Here is a 24,287-nt window from a genome sequence, read left to right on the forward strand (position 1 = left end):
CCTTTGGTCCATCCTAGCCAGGCCCCGTACCTGTCATTACCTCTGATTTCGTTCAATTAATTCACTAATCTTGTCATTCTGTTCTTCTATCCGATTGCTCTTTTCAAGGAGCTCTTGCTTCAATCTTTCATTTTCCTAAATTCAAAATATATGATGTACAATTTAAGTGTCTTGAGAGAAAAGCAACAGATAGAAGAGAATCAACTTGAACTGACAGGTGACAATGTTAACCTATTTTGAGACAAAACACTAGAATTTATGTCCACATGTATGTTAAAATAACACATCAGATTATACCTAATGGATACAAATCACTAGGTCCAATGGATTGAGTGTATAAATAGCTATAAAATGAAGTGAAATTCTGAGGTATGGTCAAAAAAGCAGAGTTTTCTTCAGAATGTATAGTGATAAGTCACTTGGACAGAATTAAGCCATAATGGATTTTCCAGAACTGTCTAACCCAAGTGTGGCATTTATCAGAGGCTCTCTATTTCTGGGGTGGAGGTGTTAAAGGGCAGTACCTCTGGGAAGAGAACATGGGTAAGACCTCCAGCCTGAGTGGTCTATTCTCAATCACTCTCACCTGAATAATTCGCTGGATGTTGCTCATAATCATGCTTGTTTCCATTGTAACGGACATGCTAGGAATAAGCATGGAATTGCCAGCACTGTGTTTCTGTAACTCTTCAATCTACAAAAGGGATACCGGAAAGACCTTGTGAGAAATTATAAAATGAAGAAATACAATTTACCCAAGATTTGACCCCTTTGTTAAGGGGGTTAATGAGTTCCTGGGATAATCTCTAACTGTAAGCTAGAGCTCTCTCCTACTAACTGGATCCCAACATAATTATAACTAACCTTGTAGGGTAATAACCTCTAACTACTACCAATACAGGAAACCAAAGAAGAGTTTGCCTATAGCTCTGGCTGCTCCCTGTTTACATCCCCACTTTCAACATGGCCCCAACCCTGACTCAGTCACCTTTGTCATGAGATGATCCATTTTATCAGCCACTTTGCTGACTGCCATTCGAATTTCAGTGTTATGTTGCCGGGCTTCAGTCATGAGAAATGAAGTCATATCACCTGATCCTAAACAGACATAAGCCAAAAAGAAACTTATGAAACTGGTGCAGAGGAAACTGTCTGAAGAAAAGCCAGTAGCTCTTCCAGTAAAGAAAGAAATTAATACTTCGATACACAGGAAATGCTATAGGAGACTTCACCCTGTCAGGAGAAGATGTAGGGGGGAGAGTAGAGGCAAAAGGGCTTCAAATTAAACAACTAAGCTGTGTTCCTGCAAAATGCATCAAGGGCTGCATCCAAGGGCACAAGTATGTCCACTCTGCACTGACAGCATGCACAGCTCAGATTGCTTTCCCGTTCATCTAGCTGTATGCCAGCCATTGTACCAGGTACCAGGTACCAGGAATACAGCAGTAAATAAAATATGGCTTCTGCCCTTGGTGAGCTCTCAGTCTGGTTGGGAGACTGACGTGTAAACAAATCATTACAAGCGAGTGTATTAAGTGCAAAAACATGGACCATATGCTAGGTATAAAAGTAGCAGAGAGAAAAACATGATTAACTCTTTGGTGACACATATACACAGTTGTGTTTGTGGGAAGAGAGGAAAGAGGGACAGAGAATAGTCAGGAAGGCTTCACAGAGGGAGATGACAGTTTTGATGGAGGAAAAAGCATTTCCCAGATGGAGAAGGACAGAGAGACAAAGGCTGCATCCAGAAAATCCTGACCAGTCCAAAACCACAAATTATGTTGCAGGACATCCTGGCTTCTTCCTACCACTGTCCTAATACCAAAGCTGACTACTGAGCAGAAGACAAACAGCAGAACAAGGCAGGATTCCATCATAGCAGTTTACACTTTATGTTGGTTTGGTTTTTTACATTAGACACTCACACTTGTACACACATACAAAGCATCTGAAAAGTTACCAAAGTAACTGTTAACAACAGTTTCCCAAGGTCAGGGTGTTTAATGGATGGGAAAGACAGTAACTTTTCACTTTACACCTTTTCACACTGCTTGACATTTTTATAAAAGTCTCTTATTTTCGTAATTTAAAAATTGTAACAAAGCAGCTTTCATTAGAGATATTAAACACCTATAGTGTTCAACTTTCTCCCAATTTCCTCCAATGATTTACTCTTTTACTATTTTCTCTAAACTCTAGCTACCCTAACAGAGGAATTAAAAGGGCCAGGGGAGAATATCCAAGAAACAAAACACAGAATATGGACACAAGGAAATATTGGGGGATGATGGAAATGCTCTAAAATAGGACTGTAGTGATAAATGCACAACTCTGCAAATTTACTAAAAAACTTTTGAATTGTACATTTAAAATGAATGAATGTATGGAACACATATTGTATCTCAACAAAGCTGTTAAAAAAGAGAAGAAACAATGAGAGCTGTTGGAGTGAAAATGAAAGTGGAGCAAGAAGAGGGAAAGCACAGCAAGAGATGAGAAACTGAGGGAATCACTCCCTACCTTGGAAATGGGGAGGCTGAGAGAGCGGTGCTGGGTACAAAGGCCGAACTGGCTGCAGCTGGGAGGTGACGGCAGATGCCTGCGGATACGCGTAGGCTTGCATACCTGCATAAGGCTGAGAAACGAATTACCACTGGTTGATAAAACATTCATGTCTTTCTTTTTTGCTCACATTTTTCTTTGGAGGAATAAAGCAGATGAGCTGGGAGGAGGCTCAAGCTTACTGAAGCTAGAGATGGATGAGACCGGGGTTTGGCAGTGGGTAAGGACTGCAGCAGGAGAGTTATCTATGTAACCCAGTAGAAACTGGCCACTAAGATCCTACCCAGAAACCGAAGAGAGTATATCTTGGGTCACTACCCAGTCATCTGGTGAGATGATTTAATTAAGTGGGGGATTCATTCCCCACTATCAGGTCTATTGTCTAAGAAGTTTTTAGATTAATAAAATTCTGCTTAGTATCCACTGAGTTCAAAGAAGTGCTCACTGAGATTCGAAACCAAATCTGTCAATTTCCAAGGATGCCTCTCCCCTGCCAGATTCCGATGCTAATCCACAAGACCAAGAGCTCTCATGTTCCTCTGAGCCTCGGTCACATCAACTGTAAGAGGAAGGTAATAATGATAGGGCTGTTGTGTGGACCAAATAAAGTGAGACAGGTGAAGTTCTGAAAAGCTGTTAAGTTACATGCCTGAGAGATGGTAAGTGCTCAATAAACAGCAGCTTTTATTTTAATGAGGATGGTTACTCTTCCTTGAAATAAGGAAGTCTAGCTCATTTCCAGGTATAGCTATAACTACTCACCCATTTAAAAAAAATTCTTAGTCTATAGGATAGTAATTCTCCATGGAGGAGAGGAGGGGTGGGTAAAAAGAGGGCAACCGTGGGACTTTTTCCAGTTTGGAGACTCCCCATCTTAATGAGGCATGGCCTATCTACCATCACTCCCACACCTGCATTAAGCATCACCAAGAAGTGAGCCCCTGCTATCAGTGACAATATGTCTTATCCTCCAAGTCTGCTGAGGCAGAAGAAAGAGTCTACTACCCCTGGCAAACAGGCTGCTGCCATTGTCTTCTATGATAACAGGAAAAAAGCCTTCTTTAAGAGAAGTTTACTAGATAGCAGAGTCCAGCTACATTTTCTACATGGTTCCACTTTTAAACCATACCATTCTGCTGAATATATTCTGCAGAATGTTAGCCTGCCAACTTTTGATAGAAAAGAATACAGAGGAATGTGAATACACAGCCTTCAACTAGATATGTGTGAAAAGAACAGGAAACAAACATTGATTGGACCTTTACTACGTTGTACTGGAAGTTCTAGTTGTTCTTGCATTTTATCTTTACGGCACTCTAACGTAGGTAATCCTTTGCCTGTTTAGAGATGAGAAAGTTGTGACGAAGGAAGGGAAAAAAATTACAAACTCTGATTTTGGGAACTGCTACTGTATGAATTGTACAGGAAGAAGAAAAGAGACTGACTAGAACCACAGTAAATTATAAGATATAATTAATATGGTTATAAAACGTTACCTGAAAGGATTGGGCATTTCCAGATACAGCTGAATGGGAATCGAGAGATGCAACTTGCATTAAGGCAGCAGAAGGTGCCTGGAGCCCAGAAACAGATGGCTGAGGTGCTAAAATAAAAGGAGACATTTTCACTGTTATCCACCCATGCTTCTTGGTGTGAGTCTGGACTAGCACCTTTCACACCATCATGCTTCAGACTCCACTATTTTCCTTGCCTAGTCTCCCTACACTCAGCTCTACTGGAATCTCAGGAATGAGCCAGTAGAAGGAAACCGGGTGCTCTCATGTGCTTCTGACTCAGCCCTAGGATCCCATCTGCTGACAGGAAGTGCAGAACACACCCAGGGAGACATCGCAATAGCTGAGTGCATACTTCCAACACTCACAGTGCAACACAGCAGAAATCACAACAAAGCAGCCAAATCCATCTCTGGGTCTGAAAATGCCCTACCCAGGGACAAACTGACAAGTGTTACACTCTTACATTTGCACTTTAGTCCTCAGTACTGAAACAATGCAGCCTAACAGTTTAAGGAACAGTGATAATTTTCGTGCTGAGCCAGTTCAAGACCACAGAGCCTCAGAGAGGTTCCTTACCCTGTGAGGTCATCTGTGGTAATGCTGGATGGGCTGGCTGAAGAGAGGGCTGGACGGATGGAGTCACCACGGGCTGCCCACCTCCTCGCAGAGCATTCACATCCTGAAACAGGAACGAGCATTTGGGTTACTCTCTACTGAAGACCAAGGCTGACTGTCTGCCCTAAACCTGCTTCCAACACAGGATTTCTAGGCAAAGAGGAGGAAGGAAAGGTAAGCAGAAGGCTAAGAGTTGAGGGTGTGAGTTGTGGAGAAAAAGCACTCTGCTACGCAATAAAGTAAGAATCCTTCTCCCTGTAAATAATATTGAATAAGTAAATATAGTTAATTTCCACAAATATTCTAAGAGGTTGATGTTCTATTGTCTGAAGCAGCTAAACTAACCACTCTTGAGAATATATCATTTTCCAAACCAGTAGCTACCTTAAGGCAAATCTAATCTATTCCCACAAAAAAAAAAAAAAAAAGGGTCTTCTGCAAGGAACAATCCAGCCTCTTCACTTCTGACAAATTATCTCCATAGGCCTCAAGGCACTCAATGAAAATCAGATAACGCAGGATTCATTGCAGCTCATTAACATGCTGTTTTGGGATAATATAGCTTTAGAATGTTTTTCCAACATTCTTTTCATAAAACCAAAGCTTTTCATAAAATCAAAGCTATAACTCCAAACAAAGTTATTCTATATCTTTTTGCTTCATATAAGAAACAGAAAATCTTGAGGCACAATATATAGTGACTGTAATCTGCTATGCTACAGTTCAAGGACTGAAGTTTCAGACATTCTTTTACTTTAGATCTTCCCCTTGTCTCCTGATAGTTTCTTCTAGAAAAACATCCCAGTTTTAGATTTCTACAGCTCTTAACAAACCTAAATGACCAACAATAGCGGGAAAGGAATTATAATAAAATGACAGAACACTGGGTTTCCTTTAAACCGCTTTATTTACTTAAATCATTTATGTTAACGTAAATGTTTATGATCTAACATTAAGTTTAAAAATCAGGTTATAAAGCAATATATAAAGATTAATGCCCTTTTTTGTTCAATATGTTTATTTTCTATAATTATAAATTATTCTAATATGAACAAGTAGCAAATGAAATTTTTAATAAAATCATTCTTATTTGAACTACATTTCTAGACCATAAAAAAAATTAATCCTTTAAGAATAGGCCCCAGAAACCCTATCTTCCTTTAAGATGTTAAATCTACGTAGAGCTTTTCCAAGAAGAAATAAAACAAAAATGTAAAATATAAAGTATAATCCAGAAAAAATTTGAAGACCATCACCCTTTCCTTATTTTCTATCAAAGTAAAAGAACAACAAAAATCAATCTAAGTTATGTATTTCACTTCAATTGAGAAAGGACGATTTTATTCAATAAAGAACCACTGGAAAAGAATTAAGTTAAAATTAAGCTACTTCATAGCATACACCAAATTCCAAATGGATTAAAAATTTAGATCTAAGTATAAAATATTGATAAATATCTTTAAAAATACATGTGATATTTATAATCTGAAAGTGGGGAGGCTTTGTAAGCATAATGTCAAAAGCAAATAACAAGGGGAGAAAACTTACAGATTTGATTTCAATAAAATTATTGAACTTCTAAATAGAAAACAAACACAAAAATACCACATACAAGGTCAAAAGACATATTAGTTTGAGCTTTAGAGATAGGCACTATCAGTGAGAAGACCAACATTTCCCAAAAGAATCTAAACATTTGATCAAGAAGTATGAATTGAGCACCTGCTAAGGATTGGGCATCATGAAGCCCAGAGGTGATCTTTAGTAATAACAGAGATTCTAGTAAAGAAGGCCAAATCAACGAATGAAAACTGTCTGGTTCTTGTAATAAAAGATCCACAAAATTGCTTCCATCTCTCAGGGGAAATACTAATCTCCGTAGAAATACATGTACCAATACCAATCTGTATGATTTTGCCTATTTGCCCTCTAAATGATTCTGCCTTAGAGGCAGAAAAAAATCATTTCAACCAAATGAAAAGAAAGATGATGGTGACATCTGTACTATTCATTCTAATACAGCCAAGGGGACATACTTCGATTTCTGAATCATTGGAATCCAGCTGTGGTGGAAGGATGGGCAGCATGGGCTGGCCCATTTTAGCCATCCGAGAGATCAACTTGGCCTTGACTGCATCGGGACTCTAAAAAGAGAGGAAAGTCACAAAAATCACCATGATGAAGGCTCATCACCTTCAGGCAGCTCTATCCCTTTGGCTCTTGTATCAATTCCTTCAACAAATCCCCCTACCATATCTATTTAAGAGCATTTCCTCTAGAAAATGAGAATCAAAGATTTCTTGTAATAGAAGCATACATAGATGATAATTAATAGCAGTAAAAATAATTCCCTGTGTCTTTGGAATGGACAAAGTGGTTTCACATGTATTACCTCATTTCAATCAAGTCTCCCCAGCAGGCATAATTAGTCTCATTTTACAGATGAAAAACTAAGGTAGAGATGTTAAGAGAGGGAGGCATTTTAGATGACAGTACCCTCACTCAAAAGCCTGAAGCAATTCAGTGGATAGATATTCAGAAGAGATCTGTGGAGAAAAGGAAAGAGGAGCTCTTTGTTTTAACTTCAGGTTCATTAAAATATGACTTGGCATTAACTACACACTAGACTCTGTGCCAGAAGCTTCCATTAACTGGTCCAAAATTTCAGAATGGCAAGAAGTACAAAGGTGCACAAGATGATCTATTGGGTGTAGAAGGAAATTACCATAACTTCCATTTTCTTTATTATTACTATCTTTCTTTCTTTTTTTTTTTTTTTTTTTTTTGAGATGGGGTCTCTATCACAACCAGGTTGGAATACAGTGGCATGATCTCAGGAGCTCACTGCAACTTTCATTTCCCAGATTTAAGCAGTCCTCCCACCCCAGCCTCCCAAGTAGCTGGGACCACAGGCGCTAATTTTTTGTATTTTTGGTTGAGACAGGGTTTCGCCATGCTGCCCAGGCTGCATTTTTATTATTTTTCAGCTACAAACATAAGATACTGAGTTTGCTTACAGAGATTGGTGGTACTTTATGTACATAATTCGTCGATAAACATACCAGGAGTATGTGCTTATTTTCTCTTAACTGATGAACTTTTTTTGGATACATCTCTTGTATCCAGATGTATCTACAAAAAGTTGGATACATCAGGAAAGGACTAGTTATATAAATCACATGCACACAATGGAATATCATGATCTACAGATTAAAATGAGGAAGCTCTCTATACACCAACATGAAAAGATTCTGCATTTTATATACATATAGTTATGTGGAAAAGGCAAGGTGCATTATACACAGAGTATGATACTTTGTGTGTGTGAAAGGCAGGAGAAATAAAATACACATTCCTACTTGTGTGCACCTACATAAAGAAACACTGAAAGAATATATAAGAACCTAATGAAAGCAGTCACCTAAGTGGTACGAGATGGAATAGGGTAATGGGGACAGGAATAGGAGTGAGTCCTCACAATGTAGATCTTGTTATATTGTTTTGGTAACTGTGCCATATACATGTAATTACCTCTTCAAAACAAAAGATAAAAACTTAAATGGAAAAGAAAAAGAAAGGTGGTTAATTTCATGTTATGTGAGTTTTGCCTCCATTAAAAAAAATTGTTTTAAAAAAAGAAAAAGAAAAATAGTTGGAGACCATTAGTCTGCTAGAAGTTACTATAGCTCACAAATAGGTAACAAGAGTTAGGACTACAGAGTACAATGGAACCAATAGTGGACCGTTTCTGTGGCTGGTCAAAGATCTGAGATAATAATTTTCTTCAATTTTCTTCTAATTCTTTGATTTAACTTCTGGGTTTAGGAGATCACTTTAAAACAATTATTTGCTTAATAATTCCTGTTGGATTAAATATAAACAACTAAACTAGGGTTGGAGAGCTATTAGCAGCAATTTCACCACATGCACCTACTCTGTTTCCCAGTGCAGTAGGTAAAGGTCACAAGGCTTTAGAACCTGAAGTGCTTCAGCTACTGTCTGGTCCTCAGGCAGCAAACTAAGAAGCCTTGACAGACCAGGCAGGCCAGCGGCAAACTACTACATGTATCCTTCCTAAAGGCATTCAAATCCAGATTTTACTAAAACAGCATGCTGGCACCCTCATCTTACAACTGAGGAAATACAGAGGCTCAGTGGCCTGCTCAAAGTCAATCAGTTGGTGAATTAGTACAGAACTCCTCTGTGGGAAGGAAAGTATAAAGATATGTAATGTTAGCAATACTTATGATAATAACAAGAGCTAATGTTTATTGAGCTCTTACAATATGCCAGACAGAATACTAAAAACTCCATAGGCATTATTTTATTGAAAAGTCATAAAAATCTTTTTGAGATGGGCAGTATCTCCATTTTACAGATGAGGAAATAAACATGAGGCTAAATTGCTCAAGGTCACAGAAAGCAAGTAGAAGAGAGGGCCTAGGATTAAGCACTAACATAATCCTCTGGATAAACAATATTTCTAAAGTTGAAGCGCACTTTGAGAGAGGCTCCTCCCCCAATTGAACACCAGTCTCCTAATAATAATCGCAGTGACCGCTTATTAAAGACACACTAAACGAAGGCTCTGAGCTCAGCACTTCACAAATTATCTCTAATCCTCACAAAAACTGTTAAAAGAGGCTATGAGACTGAGTTCTTTTTTATAAATGAAGAAGCTGAGGATCACAGAAGTTAGATAACTTTCTCAAGGTCACATGCTTATAAGAATCAAGATTTGAATCCCTATGCAGAAGCTGAGGCTAACTAACACTGACTCCCAAGTAAGGGGAAATGAACAAAGTAACCCTTGATTTCTAGGCTAAATCAATGGTTCTTAACTGTTTTTTTCTCTAACCTACCATATCCTAAGCACTTAAAACCTCAGCACACTAGAGGTAAGGGAGGAAAACTTTTTTTTTTTTTAAGGAGAGGCAAGGTCTCACTATGTTGCCTAGGCTGGTCTTTACTCCTGTGCTGAAGCAATCCTCCTGCCTTTGCAAAGTGTTGGGATTATAGGCATGAACCACCATGTCTGGCCAAGACTCTTATACTTACTGTGTTTATTGTAAGTTGTTCACTGAGGGAGTTAGATTTGGTACGAAGAGCTGGCTCCCTGAAAGCAAATAAACCATATTCCAAGACTGAAAACAAAATCCAGAATCACAAGTCCAAATTATACTGGATAAATAAATTGTTGTTTTAGATGTGTGTCAATTTAATGGCTGTAAAAGAGAATTTTAACTCTTCTTTAATTTGCATAATCTTTGAATGCTACTAAAGGTGAATACCTTTCCATCCAAATGCTTATTATTTACATTTTTTCCATGAGTATATAATTTTGTATTTATACCCTTTGCTTAGTTTTCTTCCAGAATTTTGTAAGTATTCTTCTGAGTTAGTGCTTTTGTAGCCTATGAATATTAAACCTTTGTCAGAAAAATCTGACGTATTTTCCCCATTTCCCTGATCCCATTTTTTCCAGTTATTTAGAATTATTTTAGTTTTTAACTCTATCTCTATTTCTGAACCCCTCTAAGAATCATTTTTATAAGTCATAAAAGAACTTGATACAACCACAGTATCTTACCCTGGTTTGAAAGGCATTGATGTGGATGGTGACACAACAGGATCAGCAGAGAGGTTATCAGCACCAGGGACGGGGGAAGGAGCTGCAGAATCCCGGGAACTAACGCTGTGCCCGTCAGAGCCAGAATCTCTGGCAAACTTCACCTAGGGAAAGAGTCAGGTGAAATAGGCTACAGATAACCTTCCCCCTCCACCCTCCTTCCATTTTACTTATTCTTCATTACAGAAGCCATTACCTGTTTATTGTAGGCAAATGTGAAAATGTAGCTCAGCCAAAAAGACAAAGGTGATAATCACCTGCAATCCAACTACCATTATATTATCTGTGTCTGCATATACCTTTTACAAAAATGGGCCATGCTGTTTTGTAACCTGTTTTGCTCACTCACTGACATATTAATGTATTTCCATATCACTAAATATTAATTTGCAACATTATTTTTAACTACTGAAGAGTATATTCAATTTCAAGGGTCAGCTTTTCACTGCTATGAGCTATAGGAAAAAGTCTCCAGAGGATTTTACGAACTAAAACCATAAATATCTATGCTATTACAAAGTATATTTCACCAATTCCTCACTGTTAGACAGTTTATTTCCATCATAAACAATGCTTCCATGAATAACTTTGTATCTGTATTTTTATACATTTTTATACATAATCTTAAATATATCTAAACTATAAATTCCCAGAAGTTAAATTTGTTAGATAAAAGGGATGCTCATTTTGAATGCTTTAAACCCATTTATGCCTAGTGTTCCATTCTTGGAATGCTAAGCTTGTGGGAGTTATTTATATCCTACTGCTCAAGATCATCGCCAAGGTCTGATTTTTCACAAAAAAATTTGCAACCTCCAGCATAAATGGGTTAATATATACCATTAAATTTCCCACCAGAAAGAGTGAACCAGTTTATTTGCCACAGTGGTGTAGAAACCTTTCTGAACACTCTTGCCACACTGGGTATCATCATTCTCTACCAGCCTTGTGAATTTCGTATGCATATCAATTTGTCATTCTTCAATTATTGGTAAAACAGAAATTTGTTTTATGTTTCATGGGCCAGTCATGATAAACTCAAACTGGTTTGCTATCTATCATCAGCCATGATTTCTTCAAGCTCAAAGGAAAATTGACAGAGCATATAAAAGATGTAAAAAAGAAAAGGCAGCAGGGTCCATGTCACTGAAAGAGGGCTGGGGTGGGCCAGCATGATGACAGTGTCCAGTTAGGAACAGTTAGGAAAGTGTCACTGAGAAGAAAAGCACATCCTTTCTCCGTGGCAGGTGTAATAGCCGCAATGAAGATGACCATAATATTCCCTATTTGTATTGTATTTTATAGTTTATAGTAACAAACTCTATCACATTTGAACCTAGCAAACAGTATAAAGCAAAAAGGATCATTTTGGGCAGGGAACAGATAGTATTAAGTTGACTACGCACAATTTGTTACAATTATAGAAATTTTATATATTCATGTTAAATTTTGTACATGGTACAAAGGTACAGTGACAAAAAGTAAAGCTTTCTGAATTCTATTCTACAGAAAAAAAAAATCACTTTTAATGATTTCTTTTAAAGTTTCCAGAAACTTTCTATGAATAGATGAGCATATGTTTTACATGTGTGCATACACATATATGTACATATGACTGTATATATGGACATGTATATGTGTATACACACACACATGTACGAGACCATACTATCCACAATGTCCTGTAACTTGCTTCCCTAGTAATAGATTTTTCATATTCTTTAAGAGCTACATAAAAGTCTACTCTATGAAAAATACACAATTTAGCCAGTATCTTAATGATGGACATTTAGGTTGTTGCCAGTTTTTTGCTATTACAACATGGCAGAGATAGGAAAATACACACACACACACACACACACATTTTTGCACACTTACGTAAAGATAGAAATAGAATAAGTTTGTAGCCCTAGAGTCACTAAGTAAAAAGTATATACATTGAGCAGGAGTCACTATTTTACAGACAAAATAAAAAGCTTAGTGGGAAGATGTGACTTTTTTTTTTTTCTTTGAGACAGTCTTGCTCTATTGCTCAGGCTAAAGTGCAGTGGCGCGATCTCAGGTAACTGAAACCTCCACCTCCCAGATTCGAGCGATTCCCCTGCCTCAGCCTCCTGATTGGCTGGGTCTACAGGCACACACCACTACAACCACCTAATTTTTTGTATTTTTAGTAGAGATGGGGTTTCACCATGTTAGCCAGGATGGTCTCGATCTCCTGACCTCATGATCCGAGGTCTCCCAAGGTGCTGGGATTACAGGTGTGAGCCACCATGCCCAGCCAAAGATGTGACTTTCTTAAAGTCACAACCACTTCTACACTCTGAATAGAGAGCCAAGAAGGATATAATACTTTGGTCCCTGGATTTCAAAGCTGTTGGAATCTTTGCTCTTTCTGTCTGCTCCATTTCTACTTTTTCAAGGAAATCTATGTCTTCAGAACCTGGTTTTCAAGTATCTTCATTTATTTTACTTAACTAGCAAAGAGACATTCAGAAGGCTCATCAAACAAAACACAGTTAAGTTTCACTCACCCGCCTAACCTCCACTTCGAACACCAGGATTGAGTCCGCTGCTTGAGTCCAGCCTATTACCCCTTCTGAGCCAACAGCACAGGCTGGAGGGACAATAAGCAACCGCTTTCCTCCTTTCTTCATGCCCAGCATTCCATCCTCCCAGCCCTTTAAAAATCAGATGGGAAAAGCTCATTAAACAAGAAGCTCCTCAGAAGACCAAGTGAAATACAGGAGCAACAGGTTTCACTCATCCACGCTTTCAGGTTTACTTAATGCCTCCAGAGGCCAGGACTGACTACTGTCCCACATTGGCATAAGACTATCTAGAATACACCCTCTAAACCTCCTTGTGAAAGCAGGCATATCTGGGGTTGGATGAAACATACTTATGTTAGATGATGAGAGAAAATGAGAGGAATAAAAGAACAGCAATAAAAGAGAAAGAAAAGATATCATTAAAAAGCACATTTTCAGGCCGGGCACAGTGGCTCACACCTGTAATCCCAGCACTTTGGGAGGCCAAGGCAGGCGGATCACCTGAGGTCGCGAGTCTGAGACCAGCATGACCAACATGGAGAAACTCCATCTCTACTAAAAATACAAAACTTTGCTGGGCATGGTGGTGGGTGCCTGTAATCTCAGCTACTTGGGAAGCTGAGGCAGGAGAATCACTTGAATCCAGGAAGTGGAGGTTGTGGTGAACCGAGATCGTGCCACTGCACTCCAGACTCCAGCCTGGGCACAAGAAGAGCGAAACTTCGACACACACACAAAAAAAATTCCACAAAATTTAATCTAAGTTAAACCCGCTGCAACTGATAAAGCCATACAAAAACATAGGTAAGCCTTTACCTTGATGACTTTTCCTGATCCTAATTTCAAGCGAAGCAACTTATCTTTGTTAGCAGTGGAGTCGAAAACCTGCAATTTGATCAAAGAAAATGAGGCCAGCCAATTTCAAAAATAATAACTCTTATGATATTCAACTAATTACATACCAGCACAGTACTTCTGGAATAGGGAATGTCAAATATACTAGGAAGGTAGTTTCTAAAGGGCCTGAAATATTGGACCACATCATAGCTAAAGGGTGTTATCATAATGATTATCCCTGAAACAATGATTTTCCAGGTTTAGAAAAAAAAAAAAAACCACATTCTTACAACTATGTATTTAAGCATTTTTCATCCATAATGCACTTTCAAAAATTATCTCATTTTGATGCTGATACTAACCTTGCTGAGTAAGCACAGCAAAATCATTAACCTCCATTCGCAAATGGAAGAAAATAATTCAGAGTATAAATGACTTGATCAAGGTCAAATTAGTATACAATTGGGTCTTGAATCCACACTCTTCTAAACTTATAGTCTAAAAGTCTTTGTCTCATATAATATATTGCTTTTAAAGGTTTAATAATTTTAAAACATAATAAGCTTAACATATTTACAGTATCTACTATAAGAAAAACTGTAAGGAGGGTCTAAAAAGAAGTTTTAAGACTTAATCCCATAAGAATATATTCAAGTGTAAAACTGGTATAGGAGGACAAGATGTACACATGAACAACTAGCAAAAATAATAGTACTTGGGAAATTGGTTTCCACTAACCCTAAGTAGAAGTGATAGAGTGGCACTGAGGATATTTTATACATTTGCATTTCATAATATGCCCCCAAAGCAGTTAGTGTCTAAAGCGGGCCTCCTATTAATTTCCATTTGACAACAGCAGCAATTCACAGTACTAGTATCTTTCCTTGGAATAGCCCTCATGCTATATAAGTTTACAGAAGAACTTGCAGGGTGCATTTTCTTACCTGGCCCAGCACATGATTCTGAAAGAGCCAGCCGGTATAGGCCACTTCCAAAGAATCTCCAACTTCTACAGCAGGGCCTTCTGTCACAATGAGGTCCTGGGAGAGCACTGCATCCAGGGAAGAGGTACTGTTGCACTTAGCAATGCACACCTGCGAGACAAAATCGAGGCAGCATAAATGTAGTTTAAACTCAGTAAGTACTCATTCCTTTATTGCTACTGCTCTTTCTCAAACCGCTTCATCCACTAACAAAACAGATGACATGTTTAGAAGTAAACCAAACCAAAGTCAGACATCTTGCCAGGAATCAAAGTGCCTAGGAGTATGGCATTATAGTCAGAATGTCTGGGTACAGATCCAGACACTGCTACTTATTAACTCTGTGACCTTGGCCAAATAATCTCTATGTACCCAAGAGTCCCCATTTGTAAAATGGAGATAATGCCTCATGCATCTCATAGGATGGCTATGAAAAATAAATGAGCCAATGTAAGTTAAGTACTTGACAAGGTACCTGGTAAATAATAGTAAGTACTCAATAAACATTAGCTATTGATTATGATACTGATTTACTGTTTCAGTGTTTGGGAACCTAGGAAAGAAAGGGGAGCTTCTAAAAAAAATGTCAAAAGGCATTTCTAAAGCCTGCAGTAGAAAGGAGGCATTTACAAAATCATGTTGCATTCCCAGAATTCACACCACTTCCACCTACAGATTTGGTCATATTATCTTAGCACAAATCTGGGACAAAGGAGTCAGAGGCATCTTTGTGAATAATTATTCTATTCTACTTATGAATATTTATTCTTGGGCTTGTGTTTTAATATCATTAAGCCCTCAAAAGCAATATAGTATGAAAGATGTTTGGACTATGAGTTCAGAAAAATGTGGATTCAAGAACCAATTTTATCAATGTTTTAACATAGTATCCATTAGAAACCTGCTGCTCATTTTCTTTTTTAAAAATTTCATTATTACAACCAAATAAATGCTAAGTAAAACAATGAGGCATCTTTTTTTTTTTTTTAAACCAAGTGAATAAGACCAAAAGAAGAAAAGGATCATTCTAAATGCTGGCAAGGGCCCTATGAGAAAATTGATATGAATGTGAAATAGTACAATCTTTCTGAAAAGCAGCGTTCCAAAGTGTATTCAGAACCTGAAACTATCTGGACCTTTTAACCCAATCACTCACTTACTGAAACAAAGCCTATGGAAATATGCAGGGGGGGGAGAAAGAACAGACTTATACAAAAAACGCTCACCATGGTATCACTTATTGCAGAGACAGAAAGCAATCTAAATGCACAACATAAGATAATGATAACATAAATTAAGGAACAAATGTTATGGACTGAATGTCTGTGTCCCCTCAAAATTCTTACACTGAAATCCTAATTCCCAGTGTGATAGTATTAGGAGGTGGGGCCTCTGGGAGGTAAGTAAGCCAGGAGGGTGAAGCCCTTATAAATGGGATTAGAGCCCTTATTAAAGAGATCCCAGAGAACTCTCTCACCCTCCTTCTACTGTATGAGGATACAAGAAGATAGTCTGCAACTCAGAAGAGGGTCTCACTAGAACCCAACTATCCTAGCACCCTAATCTCAGATTTTCAGCCTCCAGAGCCATGAGAAATAAATTCCTGTTGTTTAACCAGTCTGTGGTAATTTGTTAACAGTAGCCTGAACTGACAAGATGTATATTATGCTGCCTTCAAAAATGTTTCCAAATAGTTTTTCATGAGATAGAAAAAGATGAATTGTACATTCTTAAATAAAAATAAGCAAGATAAAGAACTATTAAAGGACTGTACTGCTTATGTACATTATGCATAGGAAAAAGGAAATACAACATTAACAGTGGTTACTTTGAGTAGTAAGATTATGAGTGTTTTTTTGTAATGCTTTTCTAAATTTTCTACAATGAGTATGTAGTAACTTAACTCACTCTCTCTCTCTCTCTCTTTCTTTTCTTGTATGGATGGGGTTTCACTATGTTGCCCAGGCTGGTCTTGAACTCCTGGGCTCAAGTGATCCATGTGTCTCAGTCTCCCAAAATGCTGGGATTATAGGCATGGTGTGAACCACCACACCTAGCCTCAAAGATCCTTTGAAAACACTATTTTTTTAAGATAGTTTTATTTATTCCTTAAGATAATTTATGCAGTAGAAAAATTTTTAATATAGTAAGTTTACATTTAGTCTTTCCCTGTTAAAAAAGAAAAAGGCTAAATTGTCAAGCAGTTTCAGTAAGTATTCCTATTATTTTCCTGAAATCATACAATAGGCTGAAGTGGCAAATTTAGTGGGTTTTTTATGTTTGTCACTAACAAAACACTCTATGTTTCCCTAAAATTAAAGGAAATCCAAACAATATTCTGGCCTTTCACAGGGAGAATAAGATGTTATCACCTGCTTATTGAACTCCACAGCAGCCTTTTCCGACTCAAACATAATGGACCAGTTCTGTCTCTGGTCGTCATAAAAGGTGCTATAGTTATTGGGCCGGACCTGGAGAAAGGAGAAATGTTAAGATAATTCATCCACAAGCAGTATGATACCAGATAAACATGACTGCCTAAGCTCATAGAGTAGGGTTGTGACTCAGGTGGACCCAAAGAGAAGTATCAGAGATCTTTCTTCTTCCCTCTCACCCTCGACAATTCACCCCTTCGTCCACATTCCCAGAAGGAGCCAAAAGACCTTTCTGAAAGGTTCTGTTAGATACTCACAAGGACACCCAGGGCTGAAGCAGTGGATCTAATTTCTACTAGGTACAATCAGATCAATCTCTCCCGTAAACCTACCCCAAAGGACCTAATGATTGCAATATGAAGAAGTCTTACCGTTAGCTCAAAGTTCACATGAATCCTAGCAACCGTAACTGGCTGTTGCTGACTGATATAAAGAAGAATCCTATACTGTAGTAAAGCAAAGACAGACAGAAAAAGAAAAAAAGAGAACAGAAGTTAAAAGGCAATACAAAATCAGCAGTAAGTATCAGGAATTGTGCTTCATCCAGCTATTAATCTCAAAATCTATTCATTCTTGAAGGCTTCAACTTCAGATTTTATCTTCTCACTATCCACGTTAACCTCTTCATATTTTGGCCTGACTGTTTAACTGTAATTGGCAATGTCTTCATTTTGTTGGTGTTTTTATTTATACAAGGGGTGACTAAGAGAGAGTGGCTGGTTGTGTAAATGAAAATACAAATGGTTTTTAAATTGATGAAAAACATAAAATACATGTATATTATACATGTACATGCCCACGTGACCATCAACCACATTAAAAAAACAGCAGAACACTTCCCACACCACAGAAGCTCCATCATACTTTTCCTAGTCAATAATCCCCGCCCTGACGTAACCAATATTCTGTCTTCTATTGCTGATTAATTTTGCTAGTTTTTTTTTTTTAGATGGAGTCTCCCTCTGTCACTAGAGTTCGGTGGCACAATCTCAGCTCACTGCAATCTCTACCTCCCCAGGTTCAAGTGATTCTCCTGCCTCAGCCTCCCAAGTAGCTGAGATGACAGGTGCACACCACCATGCCTGGCTAATTTTTTTTAAAATTTATTTTATTGCATTTTAGGTTTTGGGGTACATGTGAAGGACATGTAAGATTGTTGCATATGTTCATGGTTAGGAAGAATCAATATTGTAAAAATGGCCATACTGCCCAAAGTAATCTACAGATTCAATGCTATCCCCAACAAGCTACCAATGACCTTCACAGAACTGGAAAAAAACACCTTAAACTTCATATGGAACCAAAAGAGAGCCCGCATAGCCAAGGCAATTCTAAGCAAAAAGAACAAAGCGGGAGGCATCACACTACCAGACTTCAAACTATACTATGAGGCTACAGTAATCAAAACAGCATGGTACTGGTACCAAAACAGAGATACAGACCAATGGAACAGAACAGAGGCCTCGGAGGCAACACGACCTATCTACAACCATCTGATCTTTGACAAACCTGACAAAAACAAGCAATGGGGAAAGGATTCCCTGTTTAATAAATGGTGTTGGGAAAACTGGCTAGCCATGTGCAGAAAGCAGAAACTGGACCCCTTCCTGACACCTTACACTAAAATTAACTCCAGATGGATTAAAGACTTAAACATAAGACCTAACACCATAAAAACCCTAGAAGAAAATCTACGCAAAACCATTCAGGACATAGGCGTAGGCAAGGACTTCATGACCAAAACACCAAAAGCATTGGCAACAAAAGCTAAAATAGACAAATGGGACCTAATCAAATTCCACAGCTTCTGCATGGCAAAAGAAACAGTCATTAGAGTGAATCGGCAACCAACAGAATGGGAAAAAATTTTTGCAGTTTACCCATCTGACAAAGGGCTGATATCCAGAATTTACAAAGAACTAATTTTGTATTTTTAGTAGAGATGGGGTTTCACCATGTTGGCCAGGCTGGTCTTGAACTCCTAACCTCAGGTGATCCACCCACCTCAGCCTCCCAAAGTGCTGGGATTAAAGGCGTGAGCCACCATGCCCAGCCAATTTTGCTCTTCTTAAATGGGATTATACAGTGTATACTCTTTTGTCTTGTTTCTTTCACTCACCGTATCTGTAAGAGTAAGCCTTGTTACTTCATGTTCTGGTATTTTGTTCTCTTTTATTGTCATGTAGTGTTGTATTATTTAAATATACCATAAACTTTTCATTCATTCTCCTATTATGGACATTTGAGTTGTTCCAGCTAGAGGCTATTATGAATGATACTTCTATGAAAATTCTTCATGTCTTTTGAAGGACACAGACATTCATTTCCTTCAACCTAAAGAATGTCCTTTAATATTCCCTGTAGTGCAAATCTACTGCAATGAATTCTCTCACTTTTGTTTGGCTGAAAGTTTATTTTGCCTTCATTTTTGTTGCTATAGAATTGTATAATAGGCAGGGTTTTGTTTTCCTTTCAGCACTTTAAAGATGTAATTCTACTGTCTTTGGATTCCAATTACATGGATGTTAGACCATGTCCCACATCAATCTTTGCCCTGGTATCTTTCTATTATTTCTTCTTCCTGTGCTTCAGTCTGGGTATTTTCTATAGACCTGCCTTCGAAGTCACTAATTCTCTCTCCTGCTGTATTCTTATTCTGTTAAACCCATCCAATATGTTCTTTCAGAAATTGTATTTTTCAAATCTAGAATGCCATGTGATTATTCTTATAGATTCTATTTTTTTAATTCTCCATCTTTTCATCTCTTTTGTACTTCTCTATTTTCTTTATTATTTCTAGTTGTTTTAAGTGCTTTGTATGTTAACATCAATATCTAGATTATTTGTGAGTCCACTACTAATTTATCTGTTACATTTTCCCACCTCTTCACATGTCAAGTAATTTTTGATTGTAGGCCCGACTCGTATATAGAACAACATGGGGGGATAAAATCATCAAACTCTTAGAAGAAAACACAGAAGTAAATCTTTATGACCTTGGTTTTGGTAATGGATTCTCAGATAAAACACCAAAAGCACAAGTAACAAAAGAAAAAAGTTGATAATATGAACTTCACCAAAATTAAAAACTTTTGGACATTATCAAGAAAGTGAAAAGATAATCTATAAAATGGGAGAAAATATCTGCAAATAAGGATTTAATGCTCAGAATATATTAAAAGACTACAACTCCACAACAAAAAGACAAACAATCCAATTTTTAAAATGAGCAAAGGGCTTGAATAGACATCTCTCCAAAGAAAATATACAAATGGTCAATAAGGAAATGAAAAGATACTCAACGTTAGATGTTGGGTAAAATGCATGTTAAAACCACAATAAAGTACCATTCCACACCTACAAAAAAGGCAAGAATTAAAAATAATAATAATAACAAAATGCTGGCAAGGATGTGAAGAAACTGAAACCCTCATACATTGCTTGTGGGAATGTAAAATGGTACGGCTGCTGTGGAAAACAGTTTGGCAGATTCTCAAAAAGCAATACATAAAATTACCATATGAGTCAGCAATTTCTACTCTTAGTAAACAGCCAAAAGAACCAAAAATAGGAACTTGACCATATACTTTTAGGGCAATCTTCATGGCATATATTTTTTTATGTCTATTCACAACAGACAAAAGGTAGAAACAACCCAAGTGTCCATCAATGGATGAATGAATAAACAAAATGTGGTATATGCCTATAATGAAATATTTCAGCCATGAAAAGGAATGAAGCACTGATATATACTAAAACATGGGCGAACCTTCAGGACATTATGCTAAATGAGATATATCAGTCGCCAAAGACAAATACTGTTATGATTCCACTTATATGAGGTACCTAGAAAAGGCAAATTCATCAAAACAAGAAGTCGATTAGAGTTTATGGGGAGCTGGGAAAAAGGAAGAAGTAGTTATTGCTTAATGGTTACAGTTTCTGTTTGGGAAATGGATAGTAGTGAGGGTTGCTCAATCAATACTGTGAGTGCAATTAATGCCACTGGATTATGCGCTTAAAAATGGTTAAGGCTGGCACGGTGGCTCATGCCTGTAATCCCAGTGCTTTGGGAGGCCAAGGCGGGCAGATCATGAGGTCAGGAGTTTGAGACCAGACTGGCCAACGTGGTGAAAACCCTTCTCTACTAAAAATACAAAAAATTAGACAGGCGTGGGGGCAGGCACCTGTAATCCCAGCTACTTGGGAGGCTGACGCAGGAGAATCACTTGAACCTAGGAGGCGGAGGTTGTGGTGAGCTGAGACCACACCACAGTACTGGGCAACAGAGCAAGACTCTGTCTCAAAAAAAAAAAAAATGTTAAATAGCAAATTTTATCTTATATAAACATATGTATGTATATATCTCTCTCTCTGTGTGTGTGTGTGTGTGTGTGTGTGTGTGTGTGTGTGTGTGTACACATGCACCCCACAATTAACCAACAAACAAAAACAAATGCCCAAATTCTTAAGCTAGGATTATATCACAAAGGTCAAACTTAACAATTTTGAATGGTTGGATTTGTTTTCATGCACAATAGTAAGAAAAATGTGATCACTTACTATATACCTGATATTATAAATTAACATTCAATACAAACCATCATTCTAATCTTCTGATTAAACACTGGGCAAGCCCAGATAAAAGCCAGCTCATTGGTATTATTTGGGGCATGTGAATATACGTGACATGTGGGAACACTCTCACCTCTCTGGCTGTGTGGTTCCCCAGGACTGCAGCACCAAATTTGCCCTGCTTTACATATTGACCATTTGTGCTATAGAAGGAAGAGAAACAACAAGTATTAATACTTCCCTCAACTATGCAGAACCAGCTTGCTTTTCTGCTATAGAGAAGTGGGAACAACAGTCATTCAGCCTCTAGACAGGGACACAGGTGAGCAGTTTATAATTTAAAGCTCGTATACTACTTCTTTACTCTGTAAATATAAATATCCATCATACATGCTATCTCAATGGAGTGGCTTTCTTTGAGCATTTGACAGGCTGTCAAGGGTACAAGCACTTCCTAAAGAGAGAAGACAAGATAATGGCTCTTCAAGTTTTACCACAGAAATCTTCAATTCAGATGTTAAAAATACTACTGTTATTTTGTCTGTGGAAGAGCTGAATAACTGTTTTGCAAAAAACCCAGAGGTTTTATGAGAAAAAGTAGGAGCTTAACTGCACGCCCTTCCACCAAACTTCGGAGAGTATTCCTTCTCAGGTACTTACTATCGATATGCATGGACTGCTGCTGCAACCAGTATTGTGGAAGTGCTTGCAGTGGTTGGTGCTGTTTTTGGTGTTGCCTGATTTCCTGAAGATGAACAAGAAAACAAAGTCGTCATTCGCTTCTTGTCTGAAACTAATTTTTAACCATTGAACTACCTTCAAAATTGTTCTTTATACTTTACAGTTAGTGGTGTAATGCTTTCATGATCATTATCCTTATTTGATCCACAAAGCAGCCCTATAACTTAGTCTGGGGATGAAGAAACTGAGGTTCGAAGCACCCAAGTGCCTCACACAATTACACAAGCCTAGGTGTGAAACTCATGACCCCAACTCCCAAACCAAACACCCCAAGTAAGTCTTTGGCTAGATAAGGAGTACTGTCTAGCAAATGAGGTCATAGTCCATCTACTTTATTTTCTCCTTCCAATATTTTGACCACTATAATATATGAAAATAAAGTTATTTCCCCTTCCCTGACTTCTAGGGTAGGAAATTCAGGAAGATATTTAAATCACACATATTATTTAACTTCACAAAGTACTACAGAGTAGGCCAGGCATGGTGGCTCATGCCTGTAATCCCAGCACTTTGGGAGGCTGAGGCAGGTGGATTACAAGGTCAAGAGTAAGAGGCCAGCCTAGCCAATATGGTGAAACCCCATCTCTACTAAAAATACAAAAATTAGCTGCGCGTGGTGGCGTGCGCCTGTAATCCCAGATACTCGGGATTACACACAAGAATCACTTCAACCCAGGAGGTGGAGATTGCAGTGAGCCGAGATTATGCCACTGCACTCCAGCCTGGGTGACAGAGTGAGACTCTGTCTCAAAAAATAAAAATAAAAAGAGCAAATCACACATTTATGTTCACTACGTGAATGTGATGAAAGAGTAGTAAGATAATACTGATGTGGACATGATATGCAAGAACTTATTTTTCAAAAGAACTCATTTGATTTTTTTCTCTATTAACATATTTTCCTGATTATAGAGTACAAATACATTGCAGGAAACTCAGAAAATACAGAAACACATAAATTAAAATGACACATTTTTGTGTGTGCTTCCAGTTATCTTCTTAGAATGCATTCCTTAAAATGGAATTATGGGGTAAAGGAGTACAAGAAAATCTGAGGTTTGGTTACATCCTGCCCAACTGTTCCTCAGGCCTGACATGGTGGCTCACACTGGTAATCCCAGCACTTTGAGAAGCAGAGGTGGGCAGACCACTTGCAGTCAGGAGTTCAAGACCAGCCTGGCCAACATGGTGAAACCTCATCTCTACTAAAAATACAAAAATTAGCCAGGCATGGTGGCATGCACCAGGAGACCCAGGTACTTGGGAGGCTGAGGCACAAGAACTGCTTGAAACACAGGAGGCCGAGGTTGCAGTGAGCCGAGATCACACCACTGCACTCCAGCCTGGGTGACAGAGCGAGATGCCCTCTCAAAAAAAAAAAAAAAAGCCATACCAGTGTGCACTCCTACCAGTAGTATGCATTGCTCTGTCTGTTTTTATGTTGAGATTTGAAGAGATTCAAGAACTATGCTGTAGCCATCTTCCCCACAAGAACTTCTTATACAAATTTCCCCCGAACAGTAGTCGCAGCTACTCAGGAGGCTGAGGTAAGAAAATTGCTTGAACCCAGGAAGCAGAGGTTGCAGTGAGTGGAGACTGCAACCTATACTCCAAGCCTGGGCAACAGAGCGAGACTCCATCTCAAATAAAAAAAAAAATTCCCTTGAACAGAGAGGGAATTTTTGTTTGTGTGTTGCTATTTTGTTTATTTGTAAATGCCTAAAGAAAACTGTATAGGCAATTTTGCCTCTAGAGCGCCCTGCTAAAAGCATAACAAACTCATAATTGCTGTCTTCCGATTTAAATAATCAAGTTGGCCAGGTGCAGTGGCCAGGAGT

General features: G+C 38.1%; 1 protein-coding gene across 5 annotated transcripts in view; it reads right to left on the bottom strand.

Annotated features, from left to right (window-relative positions):
* FKBP15 (FKBP prolyl isomerase 15) overlaps positions 1-24,287 on the bottom strand; it is a 57,075-nt gene that overhangs the window by 19,310 nt on the left and 13,478 nt on the right. For 4 of the 5 annotated variants that reach the window (XM_032240382.1, XM_032240385.1, XM_032240381.1 and 1 more), the window contains 16 exons: positions 22,369-22,453; positions 21,842-21,911; positions 17,505-17,579; positions 17,071-17,169; positions 14,660-14,809; positions 13,695-13,763; positions 12,861-13,007; positions 10,288-10,430; positions 9,756-9,813; positions 6,734-6,841; positions 4,659-4,761; positions 4,062-4,168; positions 2,524-2,638; positions 989-1,098; positions 587-694; positions 41-135 (listed from right to left, as the gene is read on the bottom strand). In XM_032240382.1, coding sequence (XP_032096273.1) covers positions 41-135; positions 587-694; positions 989-1,098; positions 2,524-2,638; positions 4,062-4,168; positions 4,659-4,761; positions 6,734-6,841; positions 9,756-9,813; positions 10,288-10,430; positions 12,861-13,007; positions 13,695-13,763; positions 14,660-14,809; positions 17,071-17,169; positions 17,505-17,579; positions 21,842-21,911; positions 22,369-22,453 — 1,642 coding nt within the window. The remainder of the gene's footprint in view (positions 1-40; positions 136-586; positions 695-988; positions 1,099-2,523; positions 2,639-4,061; positions 4,169-4,658; positions 4,762-6,733; positions 6,842-9,755; positions 9,814-10,287; positions 10,431-12,860; positions 13,008-13,694; positions 13,764-14,659; positions 14,810-17,070; positions 17,170-17,504; positions 17,580-21,841; positions 21,912-22,368; positions 22,454-24,287) is intronic. The other variant, XM_032240383.1, reaches the window with a different exon arrangement.

Source organism: Sapajus apella, unplaced genomic scaffold, assembly GCF_009761245.1.
Source record: "Sapajus apella isolate SASKATOON/1434 unplaced genomic scaffold, GSC_monkey_1.0 scaffold46, whole genome shotgun sequence".
Classification (NCBI taxonomy): Eukaryota; Metazoa; Chordata; class Mammalia; order Primates; family Cebidae; genus Sapajus; species Sapajus apella.